At 39.9% G+C, this 22,388-nt stretch overlaps 1 protein-coding gene across 5 annotated transcripts in view; it reads left to right on the forward strand.

Moving 5' to 3' along the window:
- The window catches only part of nadsyn1 (NAD synthetase 1), a 91,754-nt gene that overhangs the window by 6,262 nt on the left and 63,104 nt on the right, over positions 1–22,388 (forward strand). For 3 of the 5 annotated variants that reach the window (XR_007934267.1, XR_003715217.2, XM_028793792.2), the window contains exons 2-7: positions 1,600–1,660; positions 10,311–10,427; positions 11,738–11,791; positions 14,515–14,604; positions 14,961–15,012; positions 19,281–19,369. Coding sequence is in view for 3 of the 5 variants with exons in the window: in XM_028793792.2 (XP_028649625.1) it covers positions 1,600–1,660; positions 10,311–10,427; positions 11,738–11,791; positions 14,515–14,604; positions 14,961–15,012; positions 19,281–19,369 (463 nt within the window). In the remaining 2 variants the exon portion in view is untranslated. Of the gene's footprint in view, positions 1–1,599; positions 1,661–10,310; positions 10,428–11,737; positions 11,792–14,514; positions 14,615–14,960; positions 15,013–19,280; positions 19,370–22,388 lie in introns of those variants that run through there. The other 2 variants (XM_051923711.1, XM_051923712.1) reach the window with 2 other exon arrangements.

A 22,388-nucleotide genomic window follows, 5' to 3' on the forward strand; every position in this document is an offset into this window, starting at 1 on the left:
TTAAAGAATGTAGCATCAAGTGCTATGCAAGAACCATCCCTGGATGGGTGACAGTATTTTACAGAACACACTTACTCATGCTGGGGCAGTTTAGAAGTTAGTCCTACAGGTTCTGCTGGACTTGTGTGTACCCAGGCAACTTAAGCTGATGTCACATTACATGACTTCTAGTCATTGGGCATGTCAGATTTGCTGGACCATGTCAATTTATGCGACTGAAAATTGCAGTCCATATCACATTTACCGACTGAGTGCTGACATTCCAGCACAGTTGTGCTTGCCCCTTTTTGTGACTGACAATAATGTGCTGCCTGATTGAGCCAGCACTGTACAAAGGGTTAATAGGTACAGCGAGTTCAGCTGTAATTCTGGAAATTTTCCTTTTATTAATTCTGACATGGTACGCAAAATGCAAGACACCAGACAGATGATCCTCTCTTCTGTTTGTGTGGTCCAAAACATGTGTGTTCCTTTTTCTCATCACTGCATTATATGCTTTGTACTTCCAGGTAAGCATTCATTGGTTGTAAGCTGTCATGCACACAGAGCCCACCCATACGACAGAAGACAAAATCAAACCTGCTTGATTTTGTTGGAGTAAGTTTTGCACTAGTTGGAGTGAGTTGCTAGGTATGCTAGACTGTTTGACAGAACTTAACAGAAGTGCACTTTTGAACGCATCTAACTCGCTAAGATTATGTAAATGAAGGGTATAACGGAAACTCAATGGAAAATTAGTGCAATGTGATATAGGCTTTAGAAGTATTTATAACATGCACAGACCTTAAAATAAATGGAGGGGTTGTCTGCCCGAACACAGTACTGCATGGTCTTTTTGAATGCCCATAAAAACTTGCCCAGCATAAAGAGACTCAAATGGTGGTGGGGATGTTGGACAGATGGAACAGGAGAGACATAGGCAAGATGGGTGTTGTGAACAGATGGAATAGCTTGTCTAGAAGGATTTGTTTTGAGCTTGTAGTAAGAAATGAATCTACCAGAAAGAGGAAAGACAAACAGTAGTCAGAAAAACAAGCTTAGGACTGACCCAGGACGTCAAAATAAATCTGTAACCACAACACCAAACGCAAAATCAAAAATTGTTATTTGAAAAACATTTCCAAACCTCTCTCAAATTCCTTTCCTCAATAATTTGAATTAATTTTCTTAAATTTATCAAAAAACAGTTATGCAACAGTGCAGTCTTAATCAGGTAATTGTGACATCACATGCAGAACCGCTGTTGAATATGTGACTGGCAAAAAACGGTCGGTGATGATGTCACCAACAAAATGATAAAAAAATGTGAATTAATAACTTAAAATTAAACATGATTCACAAAAATCATACCTACTAAGGACAACAGACTGAAATTCATAACAGTGACACACTGTGTTTGTTTGTGTTATTCCTGCCTACATGAATGTTAGTGACAACAGAAGAAAAGCACATATGCAGCAGTTTCCTGGACAGACCAATGGGGGACTGCCAGTTAATGTTATGAAGGAATTTAAAAAAAAATAACATCATTAAAACACATATCAAAGATAATAAACAGCAATAAAGGTTTTGTACCTTTTTCTCTTTGTCAATTTTCAGGCATTGAAATAGCCAAATCCAAGGGTGCAACATACAGACTTGGACCAGAATTAGAAATTTGGTAAGTAATTTGTTAGTGTGTGCTTAACATCTGGTAAGAACCTCCATTTAAATGGTCATCATGTACCACCTGTTCTTCTTTAACACCGTACCTTCAAGATGCCAAGGCTTTACTAGCATCAAGTGCCTTAAAGAAAGGTAAAAATCAATGCAGGCATTCCTTAGCTGTGTCATGTTTCAAAACTTGTTAAATATGCTCTTGATTTTGGTTTTACTTAATTTTGTTTAAATTTTCCTAAGTTTTGTATTTGTATTATAATTGTATGAGAGATCACTTTGGCTGTTGGTGTGCTTCTCCACATTCCTTGTAATGCTGCACAAGATACACATAAGACTGTTTCACAAAAAAGAAGCAGACAGATTCTGGTACCCAGTCACCTTTTATGTTCTGTTTGGAGTATTTAATGCCAAATTAATAACATTCTTTGTGAAAAATCATTTTTGGTAGGCCTACCTGCTTTCTCCATATACAGTATGTGCTCTATAATTTTATGCAAAAGTATTCAATCCCCTTGAAAGTCATCATGATTTTCTGCATGACAAAAGATTGTACACATATTTATCCATTCAGTATTTCTAATGTGAACTCTTATGCTGTAATGATACACTTGCAAAGTCAAAATAAACCATTTTCTGTAGACATTTAACTGAAGAAGAAAAACTCAGAAGTTAGTGTTTACTTAAGTATTCAAGCCCTACCAATGTATACTTTGTCAAGAACCCTTTTGCTGCAATATAGCCTTAATTATTTTGGGGTAAGTATGGCACAGTTTTGCACATTGTTCAGGAGTTATTCTTCCCCATTCTTCTTGGCAGAATTTATAGAGAACCTCTAAGTTGGTGGGATGCCACCTCTTTTCAAATATTGCTACAGATTGTCAATGGGGTTAAGATCAGGGCTTTGACTTGGCCATTCCTAAACATTCACCTTTCTGTTGGTGAGCCAGTCCAGTGTCGCTTTGGCCTTATGCTTAGGGTCTTTTCTTTGTTTGTGCATGGCTTCTTTTGGTTCTTGTGTTTCTCAGTGCCCGCTCTGATCTTATAAATTCAGAGGAACAAAGCACTCCTCTATGCCCCTTGTAATGGAACTGCTTTAGTTCTTTTCTTTCTGTTCAGCATCAGGACCAGTTAAAGTGTGTCCTAACGCCATTTCATTTTTTTTAGCTTCCCATCTCTATTAAAAACAGCAGGCTCAGAGGTACAGTATATCTTTTGCTGTTGCTCAGAATATTTTTTTCTCTTTCCTTCCATATCGCTCGGATGTTTGAAACTTGAGTACCAAGAGCAAAGTCCACACAAATACAGGGAGAAAGTACTAACAGTGTTATTACCACATTTTGCAGTTTGTGAAAAACAGCTAAAACACGGGTATCATTTGCAATGCACAAATTATATGGAATACATGCAAGCAATAGTTGTAAAAATAACACTCATCAAATCATAAATGAGAAAATTAAACACAATGATTGTTTATATAAACATTACAGGTGAGGGCCTCCCTCAGCCTATATCTTTGAATATTTAAAGTATATTTTTGAACTTTGAAAGCCAAGCCTAATTTTGGGCCTGTGTAGGCTGAAGCCTGCTTATTGAATTTGGAGTCAAGCTGCCTAGGGTATCACTTATCTTTGGACAAGCCAGTGAAAAGTCCTGGTTTGGGGGTCTTTTTGGAGGCCTTTTGCTGTTGTTGTCATGTTTGTGTCACCTACTGTACTTATTATACCAGGGAGCTATAGCTCCATGGGAGCTGTAGCTCCATGATTTGTACCTAGGAACCCAAATGTTGGTGAATGAGAGAGCTGTGAATTTAGATTCATCCAAATATTGGTCTTTGATTTAGATTTTAATTTAATGCCATCCTGGACTACACCAGATATCTCAGTTAATAGATTAGATTGTAACGCTGAAGCTGTTTGTGAAATATTTAAAGATTTTTTTTTCTAAAATGTTCATTTTAACACATATGCAAAATGTGTAATCCAGTGATGCTGGAACTAGAAGGCAACACATTGCCCTGGGTACATTTTAGTCAACTTTAAATGGTATAAATGTAAGCGATAAAAGACTTGACATGTATAGAGCTGGAGGTTATTCTATCTATGGCTGAATTTTACTCCTTTTCTGAGATACAGGTTGAAAGGTCCCTTTCCAGCTCTTCCCTAGGATCACTGAGGGGTAGATTCTTTCAAATATTTTTATATATTGTTGAAATGCTGGCTCTAGACTAAACAGTATAGCCTCAGAAGTAGATATGGTTATGAGAAGTAGAACATTGCGTAGCTTTCTTTTAACACAATTTCTGATTTTCTAAAATGTAATATTATTCATAGGATGCAAACCCTGAATAACCCTGGTGGTGAGTTGGCTTCGATGGTGGTAGAGGATGCCGGTCAGGCCTGGTAGGCCCAAACGTGTTGTAAGGGTCTGCTGGGAACGTCTGGCAGAGCCCCCTGTCAGAAGTAGCTTCAACTCCCACCTCCAGAAGAACTTTAACCATGTCCCGAGGGAGGTGGGGGACATTGAGTCCGAATGGGCCATGTTCCGTGCCTCTATTGTTGAGGCGGCTGACCGGAGCTGTGGCCGTAAGGTGGTCGGTGCCTGTCGTGGCGGCAATCCTCGAACCTGTTGGTGGACACCAGCGGTGAGGGATGCCGTCAAGCTGAAGAAGGAATCCTACTGGTCCCTTTTGTCCTGTGGGACTCTGGAGGCAGCTGATAGGTACCGGCAGGCCAAGCGGAATGCAGCTTCGGTGGTTGCTGAGGCAGAAACTCGGGCATGGGAGGAGTTTGGGGAGGCCATGGAGAACGACTTTCGGACGGCTTCAAGGAGATTCTGGTCCACCGTCCGGCGTCTCAGGAGGGGGAAGCAGTGCAGTGTCAACACTGTATATGGTGAGGATGGTGCGCTGCTGACCTCGACTCGGGACGTTGTGGATCGGTGGGGGGAGTACTTCGAAGACCTCCTCAATCCCAATAACATGCCTTTCAATGATGAAGCAGAGCCTGGGGACTCGGAGGTGGGCTCCCCCATCTCTGGGACTGAGGTCACCGAGGTGGTCAAAAAACTCCTTGGTGGCAGGGCCCCAGGGGTGGATGAGATACGCCCGGAGTTCCTAAAGGCTCTGGATGTTGTAGGGCTGTCTTGGTTGACACGTCTCTACAACATCACATGGACATCAGGGACAGTGCCTCTAGATTGGCAGACCGGGGTGGTGGTCCCCCTCTTTAAGAAGGGGGACCGGAGGGTGTGTTCCAACTACAGAGGGATCACACTCCTCAGCCTCCCTGGAAAAGTCTATTCGGGGGTTCTGGAGAGGAGGGTCCGTCGGATAGTCGAGCCTCGGATTCAGGAGGAACAGTGTGGTTTTCGTCCTGGTCGCGGAACAGTGGACCAGCTCTACACCCTTAGCAGGGTCCTGGAGGGTGCATGTGAGTTCGCCCAACCAGTCTACATGTGTTTTGTGGACTTGGAAAAGGCGTTCGACCGTGTCCCTCGGGGAATCCTGTGGGGGGTGCTCCGGGAGTATGGAGTACCGAACCCCCTGATAAGGGCGGTTCGGTCCCTGTACAACCGGCGTCAGAGCTTGGTCCGCATTGCCGGCAGTAAGTCGAACCCGTTTCCAGTGAGAATTGGACTCCGCCAGGGCTGCCCATTGTCACCGATTCTGTTCATAACTTTTATGGACAGAATTTCTAGGCGCAGCCAGGGTGTTGAGGGGGTCCGGTTTGGTGGACTCAGGATTGGGTCACTGCTTTTTGCAGATGATGTTGTCCTGTTTGCTTCATCAGGCCGTGATCTTCAGCTCTCTCTGGATCGGTTCGCAGCTGAGTGTGAAGTGGCTGGGATGGGAATCAGCACCTCCAAATCCGAGACCATGGTCCTCAGCCGGAAAAGGGTGGAGTGCCCTCTCAGGGTTGGGAGCGAGATCCTGCCTCAAGTGGAGGAGTTCAAGTATCTCGAGGTCTTGTTCACGAGTGAGGGAAGAATGGAGCGTGAGATTGACAGGCGGATCGGTGCGGCGTCCGCAGTGATGCGGGCTCTGCATCGATCTGTCGTGGTGAAAAAGGAGCTGAGCCGTAAGGCAAAGCTCTCAATTTACCGGTCAATCTATGTTCTTACCCTCACCTATGGTCATGAGCTATGGGTAGTGACCAAAAGAACGAGATCGCGAATACAAGCGGCTGAAATGAGTTTCCTCCGCAGGGTGTCTGGGCTCTCCCTTAAAGATAGGGTGAGAAGCTCAGTCATCCGGGAGGGGCTCAGAGTAGATCCGCTGCTCCTCCGCATCGAGAGGAGTCAGATGAGGTGGCTCGGGCATCTGATCAGGATGCCTCCTGGACGCCTCCCTGGTGAGGTGTTCCTGGCACATCCAACCGGGAGGAGGCCCCGGGGAAGACCCAGGACACGCTGGAGGGACTATGTCTCCCGGCTGGCCTGGGAACGCCTCGGGATTCTCCCGGAAGAGCTAGAAGAAGTGGCCAGGGAGAGGGAAGTCTGGGCATCTCTGCTCGGATAAGCGGAAGAGGATGGATGGAAGGATGCAAATAAGCTGTCTATGTAAAGATCTGAAAGTGTCTAAGTCACTGGCATTTTCCTTAGGTTAATCGTTTAGTAGGTTTGAGAAGCTGAAAAGGTGATTCATGTGTAGGAGAAAGAGTAAGAGCTTTTTTATCTTAAAATGTGTCCTGCCTTGGTTCCATATCATTCTCGGACAAAAGTATGACAGTTCCTAAAGTGGCTAACATTGTACTGATTGAGGGGTCAGATATCCCTGGGCGTGTTTAATGTAAGAGTGACTAAGTGCCTGTTTATACTCTGACGCAGACAACTACACGCACGGTCACATGCAGAGAATGTGCCCCCTGGTCTGTCTGAAGTACAAACATTCACTGTGCAACACTACAAGATTGCATAATGCCCCCATATATTTTTTTTTTTTTTTTGCCTTTACATAGCAATTTTGAAGAGATTTCCACTTCTACCAGCAAAAAAGTTAATCTTCGCTCAGGGTCTTTCTCATACTGAATTTGTGCACATTTGACTATCTCTGTGCTTTTAAGGTAGAATTTTATAGGTGCAGGTGGCAACTAAGCACTTCACTCAACAGTTCCACAAATGGCCCATGTTTTCTTGTCTAGTGCATACATGTAGCTGATGTGCACAGGACCATGTCGTTACAAAATTCTGGAAGCACTCAGTCGCTGATGCGAGGGTTTGCATGCTATGACTGCTGATGGAATTTACAGTATATCACGTGCACCTTAGTGGACGCTCGTGGTGACGCGGATGTTCCAAGTGTAAATTGGCCTTAATGTGCTTGACCTCCCTAATCCCAAGCAAAAATAAACTGATTTTTATTGCAGCAAAGATTTACATTTCATCAGCTAAATATAGTCTTTAAAGATTTTTTTTATGAATCACCTAGTGTAATGGTTAGTGGTGTATAACTGGGCATGTGTCTTTTTGTTTAACACTTTTAATAGCATGCACTGTAACAATGCACTTTGCACAGCAACAAAACTACAGTAAACACAGTATAAAAACACAAACAAATCTGATCAATAAAGAGGAAAAAATATCTACCCTAAGTTCTTGTCAATAAGCCGCGGCTTATCTAAGGAAAAAAGTTGTGAAAATGAAAAAATAGAATATCGGCTTATACATAAGTCTGGCTTATACATCCATCGCGGGGGTTGCGTTCCAGAGCCACCCGCGAAATAAGAATATCCGCGAAGTAGAAACCATATGTTTATATGGTTATTTTTATATTGTCATGCTTGGGTCACAGATTTGCGCAGAAACACAGGAGGTTGTAGAGAGACAGGAACGTTATTCAAACACTGCAAACAAACATTTGTCTCTTTTTCAAAAGTTTAAACTGTGCTCCATGACAAGACAAAGATGACAGTTCCGTCTCACAATTAAAAGAATGCAAACATATCTTCCTCTTCAAAGGAGTGAAGCAAACAAATCAATATGTCTGTTTGGCTTTTAAGTATGCGAAGCACCGCGGCACAAAGCTGTTGAAGGCGGCAGCTCACACCCTCTCCGTCAGGAGCAGATAAAGAGAGAGAGGGAGAGTTTGTTTTTCAGTCAAAAATCAATACGTGCCCTTCGAGCTTTTAAGTATGCGAAGCACTGTGCAGCATGTCTTTTCAGGAATCAGATTTACAAAAGATAGCAACGTGAAGATAATCTTTCAGCATTTTTAGACGAGCGTCCGTATCGTCTAGGTGTGCAAACAGCCCCCCTGCTCAATCCCCCTACGTCAGGATCACAGATAGTCAGCGCAAGAGAGAGAGAACAGTAAGCCGGGTAGCTTCTCAGCCATCTGCCAATAGCGTCCCTTGTATGAAATCAACTGGGCAAACCAACTGAGGAAGCATGTACCAGAAATTAAAAGACCCATTGTCCGCAGAAATCCGCGATATATATTTAAATATGCTTACATATAAAATCACAATTTAAATGACCGCTACGCGCTCATGTTGACTCGGCGACGCCCAGAGCAGAAAGAACGCGCTCCGGCCGCTCCAACCGCGCCATGCGGGGAGTGAGAGAGACGGCAATATCTCACACTCTCTCCCCCCTTAAAGAAATTAAATGGGCGCGAGTGAGACCACTGACCTCCCTCCCTTCTATTAGTTATAGGTTATAGTACGTTCGGCTTATCCATGAGTCCGGCTTATCTATGATACGATTTTATTTTAAAAATTCGTATGATTTTTGGTCTCCGGCTAATACATGAGTCCGGCTTATAGACAAGAATTTAGGGTAATATAAATATAAAATCTGTGGGCATTTTTATTTTTGTTGTGCAGTGTATTACGCTGATACTTCACATCCCCAGAAGCCCGGATCTTGCCTTGTGAAGGGGGACACCATCAGGACAACGGATGCACGCAGTTTTGTGCAATATAGATGTTGGGGTGTAAAATGGCCTGGTGGAGAGTATGCTCTTTCTAATAATAGATGTAGCACCGGACCATCATTAGTAGGGAATGTTACACCCTGTAATTATTTAGATTATGATGAAAGTGAAAGGACAGTGAAGGACTTGAAGCTTAATGGCAGAAATTCTTTATTTTGGTAGATGGCAAGAGATTAACCCATTAGGTTATTCAAGGCCATATGATGAAATTCTAGCAGGTTGGTAGTAGTAGTAGTAGTAGTAGTAGTAGTAATGTTACCTGCCAATAACATACAAGTAATTTGACCTTTTCATTAGAAGCTGGGAGATTACAAGCCTATAACTGAAGGGTCACATGGGGCCACTTGAAGGATTTTTAGCATTAGGAAAAGTACTAGAAGAACATCCTCAGGGATTCCTATGACTGATCCTTAAACTGGGAGTAGACTCCAGAAGGTACCCAGACATGGTTTCTGGATGGATTCTAGCAGTTTATTCCAGGTATACTGTAACCTTGTTAAGCTTGCAGGTACAAGAATGAATATTGGCAAGAGCTTAGTTTGGCTAGAGGAAGTGGAAGATGTTAACAGAAGGAACCCGAATTAATGCTAACTTACAATAGGCAAGTGGACTAGCCTCTCTGCCATACTATTGAGGGCAGCAATCCAGATTAGGAAGGATTAGGGAGACTGTGTGGTTTTGTTTATTTCTATTTCTATTTATTTGTAGTTATACCTGTTGTCTCCTATAGCCTAGTTCCTTCGGTTTCTTATTAATTGTGTTCTAATACAACTCTTTTAGTTTGGTGATTTTGGTATTCTTGACATTATTTGAGATCAAGGACAGCTTTATAATCACTCCCTGTTGATCACAATCCCAACCCAAGCCTTGTCACTGTCGATGAGTTTCCTCATTTTGTGTGTCTGAGCAGGCTTTCCTCCATGTAATGTTTTTTCCTCCAAAACCTCAAAGATGTGCAGTTAGTTAAACTGATTACTATGAGAGTTTATATGTTTGTCTGTGTTTATCCTGCATGGATTATTGTACTGTCCAGGTTTGGTTCCCTTTTGTTGCACCTTATACTGCCGGCATTAAGAAGATTCAGTGGATGGATGGATTTTTTGATTCTGGCATGCTCTAGTTATATGTCATAACAATACTTCTTTATTTTCCTTAAAAGTAAGCACTCAGGCCATATATATACAGCAACGTTAAATGGTGGACCATTTACTTTAAAAATGAATCATACATCAGTGGAAGAAAAAGTTGGAGGAAAAGAGAAATTATTAGTCATTATTGAAGGATCTCATCGGAAACCCAATGGAAGACAGTTAATCTGACACCTTACTATGAAGAGGAGAGATGGTAATTGCCATTAGTGTCAGTACTTGTCCTCACAATTGGTAGATAACGGAATGTTTTCTACATATGACACTGTGTTACAATGTGCTTAACACATTACTGGCCTTTTAATCTGAAAACACATTGAACAACAGCATACTGAAAATAATTGAGCTTTTGGGACACTGAAGAGATTAACTGTTCTATTTATTTATGATTTTGATTTGCATAGAAAGGTCCTCTTTATATGCACCATTTTGTTTTAATGTATTGTATACCAGCAACTTTAGAATCTGATTGTAGTGGTTTGGTATTTTCAAAAATGACATGTAGTTTGAATAGTTATTGACATTTGTGTTCATCCTTTACTTAATATTATTTTCTTTTTTCTCCTTTTAAGTGGCTATGGCTGCTCTGATCACTTCTATGAATCCGACACACCGCTTCACTGCTTCCAGGTTCTGGAGGAGCTGCTTACATCTCCTGTCACCCAAGATATTATCTGTGATGTTGGAATGTGAGTTGAGTTACTGAGATGGGAAGGAAAGCTGTTTATAAACTGGTTGGTTGGGTTCACATATTAAATGTTATAATTTATAACAGTATTCTGTGTTCCCTATTAATTTTCTGTTCCTATATTTCCGTTCGAAGTCTGTAGAGAGCTAGAGCCTCTCCAGGCAGTAACAAGTGTAACGCAGGATCCATTCCAGGATGGGACACGCGCTCTTGCACATACCCACACTCGCTCATAGAGGAAAATTTAAAGGTAATACTTAATTAATCCAGCTGTCCATTTATTTATTGAGCCCTGCACGTTTAGAATTCATGAGAAGCAGGAGCCAGGATTTTCACACTCCTGCATATTCCTGCAGTCGCTCATCAAGTAACCTATCATACACATCTATTGGGTTTTAGAGACAGCATTGATTATTCTGTGAAAAACCCCTGCAGAGCACACATGATGACCAGGTAGGATTCTGATCCAGTTCCCTGATGGTGTAAAGGAGCAGCTGATGACTGCACTCCAAACCATTCCCATCCTCTGGGAACCATATATTCAAAATGTGGGAGATAACTAATGAGTGCACTGGGAGAACACACAAACTGCACAGTGATAATACGTGTGCCAGAAATTGTAGTTTCTGGAATGATAAGGAATAATTACTAATCATTGTGTCACCATACAGCCCATTTTGGGTCTTAGGAATACTAATATAAAAAAGTGTATGATGTGTAGGTAATCGGTAAGAAGCTTTAAAATATACCTTTTTCAATGCTGAGACGTTGTATTGTTTTGATATAATGTTGATTTAGAAAATGTTTATAGTGTATTTTATTTGCCTTTGATACTATAAATTAATAAACATTAATTTTTAAAAAATATTTAAGGCTATCTATAACTTTCTGATTTTTTTTTCTATATTTAACCAAATATAGTGTTTATACACATGACACTAATTGTAAAGCGTTTCAAAGCTTTGAGTGAAATTGAAACTGAATATAAATTATTATAGTATTTTTTTATTTGCTTTAAATTTATTTCCAGTTTTGATAGGCTGTGAAACTATTTGGAGGAAATCTGGTTCAGAAACTGGGTGATTCTTTTATTAAAATTATAATAAAAATATATAAGATGAATACGATGGCAATGGAACTAATTTGTTAATTTTTCATCTGTCAAATCAGTTTCTTATAACTTTAGAATCATTATCACTCTTGGTCTGAATTTCTAAGCATTTGTTTTCAAGTATTGGCCGAGAATAATAAATAGACTTATTTTGTATTCATTTTAATGTGTTTTTCTTTTCTTGTTTTGTTTTCCCATAGGCCTGTGATGCATAGAAATGTCCGCTACAATTGCAGAGTGCTGTTTTTGAACAAGTAAGCATGGAATATACAATGACAAGGATGTGCTCAAATACCATTCTTAAAAACAACTGTACTGAGGGACTTGGCAGTGCCTATAGTGGCAGTATCACATGCAAAACAGAAACCAGCTCTTGACATTTGCAGACCCCACTTGCACATATATCTACATGCATTGTAACACAGGGTAATATGTAGTACTGACATTTAACCTAATACACACATCTTGTGGATGTGAAAGGAAAATCATAATACCCATGCCTGTCTATCACGTGCGTCACACCAGGCACTGAAACCGGCCTCTCTGGTGGAACGGATGTCCTAGCATACTCAAGTGACCTCTTGCTATGGTTATGATACATGTTAACTCTCTCATTAACTGCAACTTTGTGGAAGCAAAATGTGCCACTAAAAAGCAGTTCTATGCAGTACAGGTAGTCCCCAGGTTATGGACATCCGACCTACGACTTACGAACGAGGCCGCAGCTGTGACGCATGTGCCTCATTAACTGCCGCTCCATCATCTTTGGTCGGAGGATGCTGCAAGTAGTAGCTGCAGGGGTGCGATTTTGTTGCTTGCGCAGTGTAGTGTCCCTGTGTCCCTCGGGCGGCTCCTGGCGGCAAGCGAGCGGTGACCCGTTGTCCATAGTTACTGGGGCCACAGCAATCGCCCGTGTGCAGGATGGATGCTTAATGGGGCAGTTCGCTGTCCGCCCACTGCGCCACTGTAGCTACTGCTCCTGACTGGACGCAGGCTGGATGAAGCGGTGTAGGGCGTTTCACTACCCGCCCACTGCACACGGCTCCCCCCAAATCATTTTCGGTGGGCGGCTGGTAATTCTGCAAGCGGTGACCCGGTTGTGGCTGAACGGAGGCCATTCAGGGTGAATGGGGCGGCGGTGGGCAGCATTGTAGTGTGCTTCGGGTGGCTGCCTGTTGAATGGGGGTGGTGGTGGGCGATTCACTACACGCCTTTGGCCGCACCGTATTCGTTCTCGGTGGGCGGACACACGCTGTAGGCAGCATACTGTAGTGAAGGTGACTGTGTGGTGGGTGGGTGGTGAACCGCCCCTCGCTACTTCCATTCATTCTCAATAGCAAGCCTGCTTGTACTGTTACATACATAGCAGGAAGTTGTCTCTCGTTAGTACACCAGGCGTGCTGACGAGGGATGCCTGCCTGCTGTGATAGCATGTACAGTGCTGTGCAGAAGAGCTCATCTTAACCTTTTGTCTTCACCCGTCAAGAATGTCTCTGAAACACAAATCTGATGCAAGTGCCGGTGATACAGTAAAGAAGAGAAAAACCTTCACCATGGAAAATAAAGTAGAAATAATAAAAAAGTCAGAGAGAGGTGAAACTCCCATTATTCATTGGCAGACCACTTGGTTACATACAAATTCAACTTAAGTACAAACCTACAGTCCCTATCTTGTACATAATCCGGGAACTGCCTGCACTAAAATAATGGCCACAATGTGCAATGCATCATCATGGACACATGCAACCATGTTGCCTGAGAGTCTCCATGACCACACAGCACAGTTAGCTTTTTGGGAAGGCTGTATAGCTATGTAATTTCGTAACTTTAGTACTACCAAATTGGTCTAGCAGCATGAATCTGTGTAGTAGTATGGTGTTGTCTGATATACCTCTTGGCTGTTAGAGCCATCAGTTTTAAGTATGCGCATGCGTACTGTGGCTAGTTGAAGTTTTAGGTATGCGTCTTCTCAGTAAAACGTTTCTCTGTGTGGCTGGTCGCAGTGCTCCTAGAAGGAATGTAATAGCTTGATGCAAGGTAATTGATTAACTGCCAAAAGCCTTTCTCGTCACCCATGTTGATTGCTAACTTGTCTTGTTATATGATTGTACACATCTTCTGTGTGCTTTTCTTTGACCACTGCAGCCAAGTGGCATGCTTGTTTTGTATGTTGTAATACATTGTAGGTATGAGGCTTTAGTATTCCACCACAGTATTTTCCACCACAGTATTAAACAATGTGTATCAAACTTTGTCAGTTATTTGCTCAAAATGTTTGGCATGCTCCATTTTTACTAAACTTGCATTATTCACTTTTTAGATAGTACTAGGGTGTTGTACCATGTTAGTCGTTATGGATGCAATGAGAAGTCAATCAAAATGACACCTTTTATTGGCTAACTGCACCGATTACAATGTGTAAGCTTTGGAGACTGCTGAGGCCCCTTCTTCAGGCAGGTTGTACAGTTGCCATGAAAGCTTGCACATTATAATCAGATCAGTTTGCCAATAAAGGGTGTCATTTTGATTGACTTCTTGTTGCATCCCCTTTCAGATGTAAAAGTTCTGACATACTACCTTACTTTTTCAACACTATTTAAAGTAAGCATATCAAACGTTATAAAACAGTGATTAAACTTTCTGATTTCCCAAAGCAAATTTAAGATAATTATATGATAATTCAACTTCTAGTCTTAATATAGTAAATTAACAGTAAATTGTTTCCATCCCCACTTTTACACAAACATTGAATGGACGTGATATTCATAACTAGGACACGGGATACTTGAGGCAACAGTGCTAACCTCCTCACCATCATGCCACCCTGAGTGTCTTGGTATTCACCTTAAATAGAATATCTGGTGGTCCTAAGTGACATGACTTTGTAGTGTAGTGCCATTACTGGCAAATAATTTCAGATGGAGCACGCATTTTTAAAACCTTTTTTCTCCTTATGATTATGTTTGTTATTTTGCAGAAAAATTTTGCTTATTAGACCCAAAATGATGTTGGCAAACAATGGCAACTACAGAGAGCTGCGCTGGTTCACCCCCTGGAACAAGCCAAGGTATGAGAATGTGGGGCTGGAGGGTCTGAATTGTTTGTAAAAGATGTTACAAAAACACATTAATAAAATACTGAATTTCCCACAAACAAATCTTATGTGTATAAAATGGAAGGTTTTAGACCTCTTTATTTCTTCTTGCATCAGTATAGCTTTTTGATTTTATGATTAATGATAAGTAGCCAAAACAGACAAGTACTTATTTTAAACCAGGAGGTATATGCACCTGTTTTTAAAACTAATACAATTTTTGATGATAAACCCTAAATCTCAAATTTTTTATGCCCACATTTTAGTGCTTACTGTTGATTAGTATTTGTGGAAAAATTAATTAGAGCTCACAATTTTTCCCCTTATAGGCATGTGGAGGACTATTTCCTTCCCAGAATGATTCAGAGAGTGACTGGTCAGGTATGGAAATTAAAAGTTTTTGCCAAAAAGGAAGCCAAATGCTATTTTGTCACTTTCAGGTGGTGCTCACACTTCAGTGGAAGCCTGTGCTTTGGCTGGCTACACTAGCTAAGGGGGCAAGGGAATCCTGCCTTTTTAAATGTTTGCATAGAGTAAACCATCAAGAATATCAAATTATTCACTTATTCAGAAAGCATAGTAGCTCTAGAGGTGTACATAATAGTATGCCAATATAATGTTGCATTTCTCCTTTATGGTTATGGTTTCTTTTTAAATATTTAAACATTAAAAATATTTGTAAAGCTCCAGTTACTTTGGTGTGAGCAGTTTACTGAGATTTCATGACTCACCTTCTTCTAAATGGCTGTGGTTTTCTGGAGGGACTCTTAACGCAGACAGTGCACTGGGCCAACTCTGTCAGGTTCTTATTGCAATGCACCTGTGATTTCTAAGAAAAGGTTCTCCCCATTCCACTTCTGGTCAGTATATCGCCATCATTATCTATGAAAAGAGCATGATGAACAGCAGGTGCTTACTTTTCACGGCTCTTTTTACAAATACAAAAACACAAGACATTTAAAAGGAATTGGGAAAACAAATTCTGACTCTTGGTTTGCATTCAGATTTTAAGCACGCCTTATCCTGTTTGTCTTGGTTTTACATCATAGTTAGTAAATTTTCCGTTCAGATTATAAAAAAAAAAAGTTATTTCATCATGAACTTTCATGCATTTATTAAATAGTACTCTCAAAACTCCTGAAATAAAAGACCTCATGAACTTGTCTCAGACTGACGTGGTGGTGAATTATGAAGCAGATGAGACAACATGACAGCTTGTTCAATGGCTCTTTCATATCAGGACCAGTTAGGAAGCTTTAGATTTTGAAAAGTCGACTCACATCACTGCAGTTTGCTATGATTAGTGACTAGTGCTTATCTGATAAGTCTAATCAAATATGAAAAACTAAAATTGCTAACTATTTCTTGCACTTTTTTTTTTAGGATTTTCCTATATTATAATACATATTTTGGCCACAATATAGTCAACTGAATCTTGGCATGTACTTTTATTTAGATACTGAAGATTTACGTATTTATGTATGCATTAGGAAAACAATGTGTACTTGAATGCTGGGTAAAAAAGTGTAAGCTTTACATGAAATTAGGGATTTTTCGTTTGTGTACTGATGTACATTTGCCACACATATTATTAAGATTAAAAAATGTAAAATTTTAAAATTTGCTTTGTGGTTGCACTGCTTTAGTAATTATTATTTAGTAATTATTTTTCCCAAAAACGTGAAATATTCCTATATATTTTAATTATATATACTCACATCTCTCATACCCTATATGTTAAGCATTTGGATCATTGTGGAATCCTTTTACAAGCCAATATATGAAAGTCCAGTATGTTTTGTTTCTGTTAGTGCAGAAGCACCTAAAACAGTAATGTCTTTTTAAAACTTTTTGATAAACAAATGTCATTGAGAAGAATGTAAGAATGATACTACATTTCCAAATTGTGTCCACTTAGACGTGTGGAGGACACTGACATCCCAGCAAAAAAAACTCGACAGTAAAGATTTCACTTGTTCTGTGAGAGAGGGAGGTCTGGTTGCATTGAACCTGACTAGTAGGTAATCTGAATTGATGACCATAAGTTGCCTTTTATGGATATCTTCTGATCTTCTTACTTAAAAAAATTCAAATGTTATGCAGTGCTGCCCTCTGACTGTCTTTCTCATTATTGCATTTTTTTGGTAGTGAATTTGTTTCAGTGTTATTAGTAGTAGTAGTGGTAGCATCCCCACATGTACAAAGTACAATGAAATTCGATCTTGCATGTTCAACCAATATGCCACATATCACCGCTTTTTTTTGTCATGATATATATAACTATACCTACTTAGAAGGCTGGCGTTCTTCAACATCTACAATAAGATGCTGCAGATGTTCTATCAGATGGTTGTGGCGAGCGCTCTCTTCTACGCGGTGGTGTGCTGGGGAGGCAGCATAAAGAAGAAGGACGCCTCACGCCTGGACAAACTGGTGACGAAGGCAGGCTCTATTGTAAGCACAGAGCTGGACAGTTTGACATTCATGGCAGAGCAATGGGAGCTGAGCAGGCTCCTGTCAATCATGGAGAATCCACTGCATCCACTAAACAGTATCACCTCCAGACAAAGGAGCAGCTTCAGCGACAGACTGCTGTCACTGTCCTGCTCCACTGACAGACTGAGGAGATCATTCCTCCCCCACACTATGCGACTCTTCAATTCCGCCCGGGGGAGTAAATGTTAACATTATACAAAGCTACTGTCTGTTATACATGCATTTTTATTACTCTTTAATTTAATTTATATTTTTTTTCTTTTCTTTCCTTCAGTATGCTGCTGCTGGAGTGTGTGAATTTCCCCTTGAGATTAATAAAGTATCTATCTATCTATCTATCTATCTATCTATCTATCTATCTATCTATCTATCTATCTATCTATCTATCTATCTATCTATCTATCTATCTATCTATCGGTCTGCACATACTCAGAAAGACACATGAATTTTTTTATGATTTTTAAAATTTCACTTAGCTGAGCGGTAGTCATGTGACATTATTTAAAATTGCAATCTTGATATTAAATATAGCATCATTCTTTCTAATTTAAACAATCACACAGATGATTGGATCATTTCAATTAGAGACGCATAAAATAACATAGCCTTCATTTATCAAACCTGCTTACTCCAGTTTAGAGTTGTGGGAGGCTGGAGGCTATCCTAACAGAAATGGGTGCAAAGTTCCCTGAACAGAATACCAGTGCCTGTTGCTTATCTATCTATCTATCTATCTATCTATCTATCTATCTATCTATCTATCTATCTATCTATCTATCTATCTATCTATCTATCTATCTATCTATCTATCTATCTATCTATCTATCTATCTATCTATCTATCTATCTATCTATCTATCTATCTATCAATGTATTAAAATATGCAACTTCATTTTATTTAATGGAGAGCACAAATCAGCTCAGCTCACAGCCTGATGCCCCACTTACCTCTGCTTCCATGTTTTAAGTTATGTTCCCAGTACTGAATACTTATGGAAAAAACCTGAAATAGGCATCCACTTTGTCTCTGATTCATGCACTTTACTTTATGGAAATCATGCCTGTACTGTCAAATCATTGTTTTGAGTTGCCTTCTTAGTCTCATTACTGAGACTATCTGTCCTCTTTTCATGAGTAGTTTAACTCTGCTATTAGATATAAAGGATACATATGGATGAATAAACAGAATAGAAATACTTTGCTGTAGTTTTGTTGTGAAAGGAGGTTATGAGGTTCCCAACTGCACTGCCCATTTTGAGAAAATAAGGCCTCTTGAACTTGACAACTGGTTATGCCATCTTTAGTAGCAATAACAACAATTAGATGTACAGTGTAGTTAATGATTCTTTTATAACAGTTCTCAATTCCTCCTCACAAAATTACTGGACCTCTGTCACATTTAGAGGTTTTAAGGCACAAATTGCTTGTTTCAGGTCCAGTCACAGTATCTAGTGAGAATGTCCTTTTCCTGTCTACTTGAATGTAGACTTACATGTTTGTCTCCCTTTCATGGTGATGTTGTACAATCCAGCTGTGCTTCAGCTTTAGAACTCTGATGATGAGTATGACATCCTCCTGGAGAATCCATAAGGCCGCATGTCATCCAGATCCTGCTTCAGCAGAGCATCCACAAAACAGTAACACTGCAGCCTTCATGACTGACCACTGGTATCCAAATCCTACAGTGTGATGCAGAGTTAGATTTTATTTACATATCTCATTTTGTCCAAGGACATGGGGATCATCAGGTACATTTTGTAAAACTTAAGGATGGGATGAAAGAAAACACTTATATAGTGCTGCAGAGGAAGAGGAAACAGTGAAAAATCACTATGGTGTTACAGACTTTTATTGCCTGTGTATTGTTAACGCACTATATAAAAAGAAGGAATTTTTTTTCAAATCAATGTGTTAAAAATAAATGTGCTTCTGCATTGTTTACAGATGTACTAATTAAATCAACTGGGATCTCATCAGGCTTGGAATAAGAATGAAAGGATTGTTTTGGACATTGCTGCATAACAGAAATATGATTTTTTTTTTAAAGCGATGAAATAATTTTATTCCATTGTGTGTTGTGCCTACACATGTAACTAAAAGCCTTTCAAAAATATTGATTACTCTTTTCATTTTCTTTTAAAATGTGTTTTTCAGGAAACTGTGCCTTTCGGAGATGCTGTTCTTTCTACTAAGGACACATGCATAGCCAGTGAAATGTGCGAAGAACTTTGGGCTCCAAACAGGTAAAAGAAAAGAAAGAGAAAACACATAATGAGCAAGCCAGAAGGTGCTGTCCAAAGGCATCAAGAAACATGTACTTGTCTTTTCAAATTCTGTGGAATTTTATTAACCTTTTGTGACTTTCTTAATAATGGCGAGGGATCAGGGAAGACACTAAAAGTTCCAGCAAAGGTTTCCTATTTCAAAGGGCACAGATTAACAAACATAAAAAAGATCTGTAGCTGAAAATATACTGTAGTGATCTTGTGGATTCATTTTAAATGAATGTTCTGAAGTCATGCTGTAGAAGGATATGTATATTACAGGATGTATGAGTTCAACGAAAGAGTTGTGGTGAGTCAGCCAATAACCCCATTTAATAAGGTCAAAAATGAATTAAAGCAAATGAAAACGCATACAAGGTTGCAAAATATCATAATGCTACCAAAGGGTAAGTAGAGAATGTCTAGAGATCAGGTCGGTCTCCTGGTTTAACGTGAACATAGACTTTCAGTAGTCATATAGTCATAATCCTTCTACATGGTCTGTCCAGAAGAGATGGGAGATTGAGGTCAAGGCAGAAGTGATGTCATGGCTCTTCCAGTCCTGAAGCTTCTGGACTCTGTCCAGAGAGTAAAAAAACTTTAGTGATGGTGTACCCTCATGGTTTGGGTTGGTGGTGGTTATTATTTTCAGAAGATGAATAATAAAAACACACACACACACACACACATATATATATGTGTTTTATTTTAATTCAACAGATCTATTAGAGAATGGAAAGTGAACTCTTTGTATTCTGACACTCTCGCAAACATATTACAATCCTGATATAGGCATAGATAAGAAATAACAGCGAGGAGTAATTATTTGTCCTGTAGACTGTGGAAATTAAGAAACTTAAGGTAAACAACTTCTCACATGATCAAACCTTCTCCATGTCTTAAGGAGGGCTAGTCGTCCTTTGTTCTGTTATAGCAATACTGTACAGTATATATATTTGAATATGCACATTGTGACAGATAGGGGGCTCTGTTGTCTCCTTGACCCCTCAGACAACACGTCAGACACCAGATAAAAGTCCAAATTATTATTTATTATAATAATAGTGTGCACCAAGCACCTCCACTCCACAATACTCCAGTAAATCAATAACAATTACAATAACCAATAACAAATCCTCCATTCCTCCCAGCAGCTCTGTCGCATTCCCTCCCGACTCCCGCTCAGTCTGCTGGGGTTTCCCACATTCCTTTTAAAGTCTATGAGCCGGAAGTATTTCTTCTCTGGGTCAACACCACATCTTCTTTTGTCAATTGTCCCAGAAGTACTGCGGGCTTCCGTCCTCATGACCCCGAAGCACTTTCGGGGTGGTGTAATTGTAAAAAGTCCCCGGATTCTTGGTGAGCTCCCCCTGGCGGCACCACGGCACCCAACAGGGCTGAAGAGATGGACTCCATGTCCCATGCTGCCATGCGGGAATCCGAGGAACCATTTCCATCCAGGGGAGCTGCCATCTAGCGTCCCCGGGGATGTAGTGCCCTAAAAAGGCTGTCTTCTTTCGTTGAGGGATGTCCCGGCTGGACTGAAATGCTGGCTGTCCCTCACAACATGTATAAACAATATAAAAATATAGGTAAATGCCACATTTCCCTCTTGGGGCAAAAAAAGTTTGTTTCTATTTGTCTATAAATTGCATAGAAAATCATTTTGTTCACAGTGACATGGTGGCACAGTGGTAAACCCTGCTGTCTCAAAGCTTCAAAGTGCTTGATTTAAATCCTGGCTGTCTATGTGGAAATTGTGCATTCTACTCTTAATTATGTAGCTGTTTTTCCAGGTACGCTAAGTTGCCTTTTCCATTCCAAAACCGTTTAAATTAGGTTAATTGGTAACTGTAAATTGTATAAGTGCGTGTGCCTGCACATGAGGGAAATATGTAATGAACCGACACCCCATATAGGTTTGCTTATTTCTTTGTGCCTAATGCTGCTGGGACAGGCCGCAACTTCCCAATACTGAAATTGGAGGAAGTTTGCTCAATAGTGGATGGATGTCTAGAGTTGTAATTAAAAGAAAACAAAAAATATGTTTGTGGGTAAAAGCTTGGAGTTAAAGATAGATAGATACTTTATTAAAGTATCTATCAGACTGATGACTGCCATTGATTTGGATGTTGTCACATATATTTCTCTTAAGCCTGCAAAAATTCAATAACTGAAACATAACTGAAATTTATTATCTGATAGTATGCTATCAGAGAAATATTTGAGGACTTACTATTTTGAAAGTTTCACCTGTCATTCTGTATGTAAAGATTTTTCTGGTTTAGAGTCATTTGCTTCACTTTACTTTCCAATAGAGTCTTTACACTTCTTCTAGCCCTCAATAAACTTCTCAGAAACTCACAGTAGTGATTTATTTACATCTTCTTCAAGGCAGTAGCCTCAGTTTTTATTTTTCCATTAATAAGAGTTTACATTTCCATGTTTGAAATACTTCCATCACCTGAAAACCTTTTTCTTGCTAATATTCTCCATATAATCAACTCCACTTTGCAAAAGACATTTGTTCACTTTTCCCGACCATTACACAAAACTAAGTCAAACAGTTGAAGAAACATAACTTTCATGTGCAACAAAAAATAAACTATTAAACAGGACAAATCATGGACTATGTAGTACTGTCAACTTCAAGGGCTTAGTGCAGTATAGTTGCCATTCTTTATGCAAATACTTGTATAGCTTTATTAATTTTGTAAATTGTGCAATATTTGTAAGATTGTGAAAATGCTGAAATAATTGTATAATGAACAAATTCACAGTTTATGGCCAATATATAGTCAATCTGGTAAACAGCACCATTAATTTTGTAAATTGTGCAATATTTGTAAGATTATGAAAATGCTGAAATATTTGTATAATGAACAAATTCAGTTTATGGCCAATATATAGTCAATCTGGTAAACAGCACCATCTACTGGTAAAAAGAAAAGTAGCAGATGGCCAATGACGACCTCTAGTGTTAACATTCTGCTGTACA

The sequence above is a fragment of the Erpetoichthys calabaricus genome, chromosome 2, assembly GCF_900747795.2.
Source record: "Erpetoichthys calabaricus chromosome 2, fErpCal1.3, whole genome shotgun sequence".
Taxonomy (NCBI): Eukaryota; Metazoa; Chordata; class Cladistia; order Polypteriformes; family Polypteridae; genus Erpetoichthys; species Erpetoichthys calabaricus.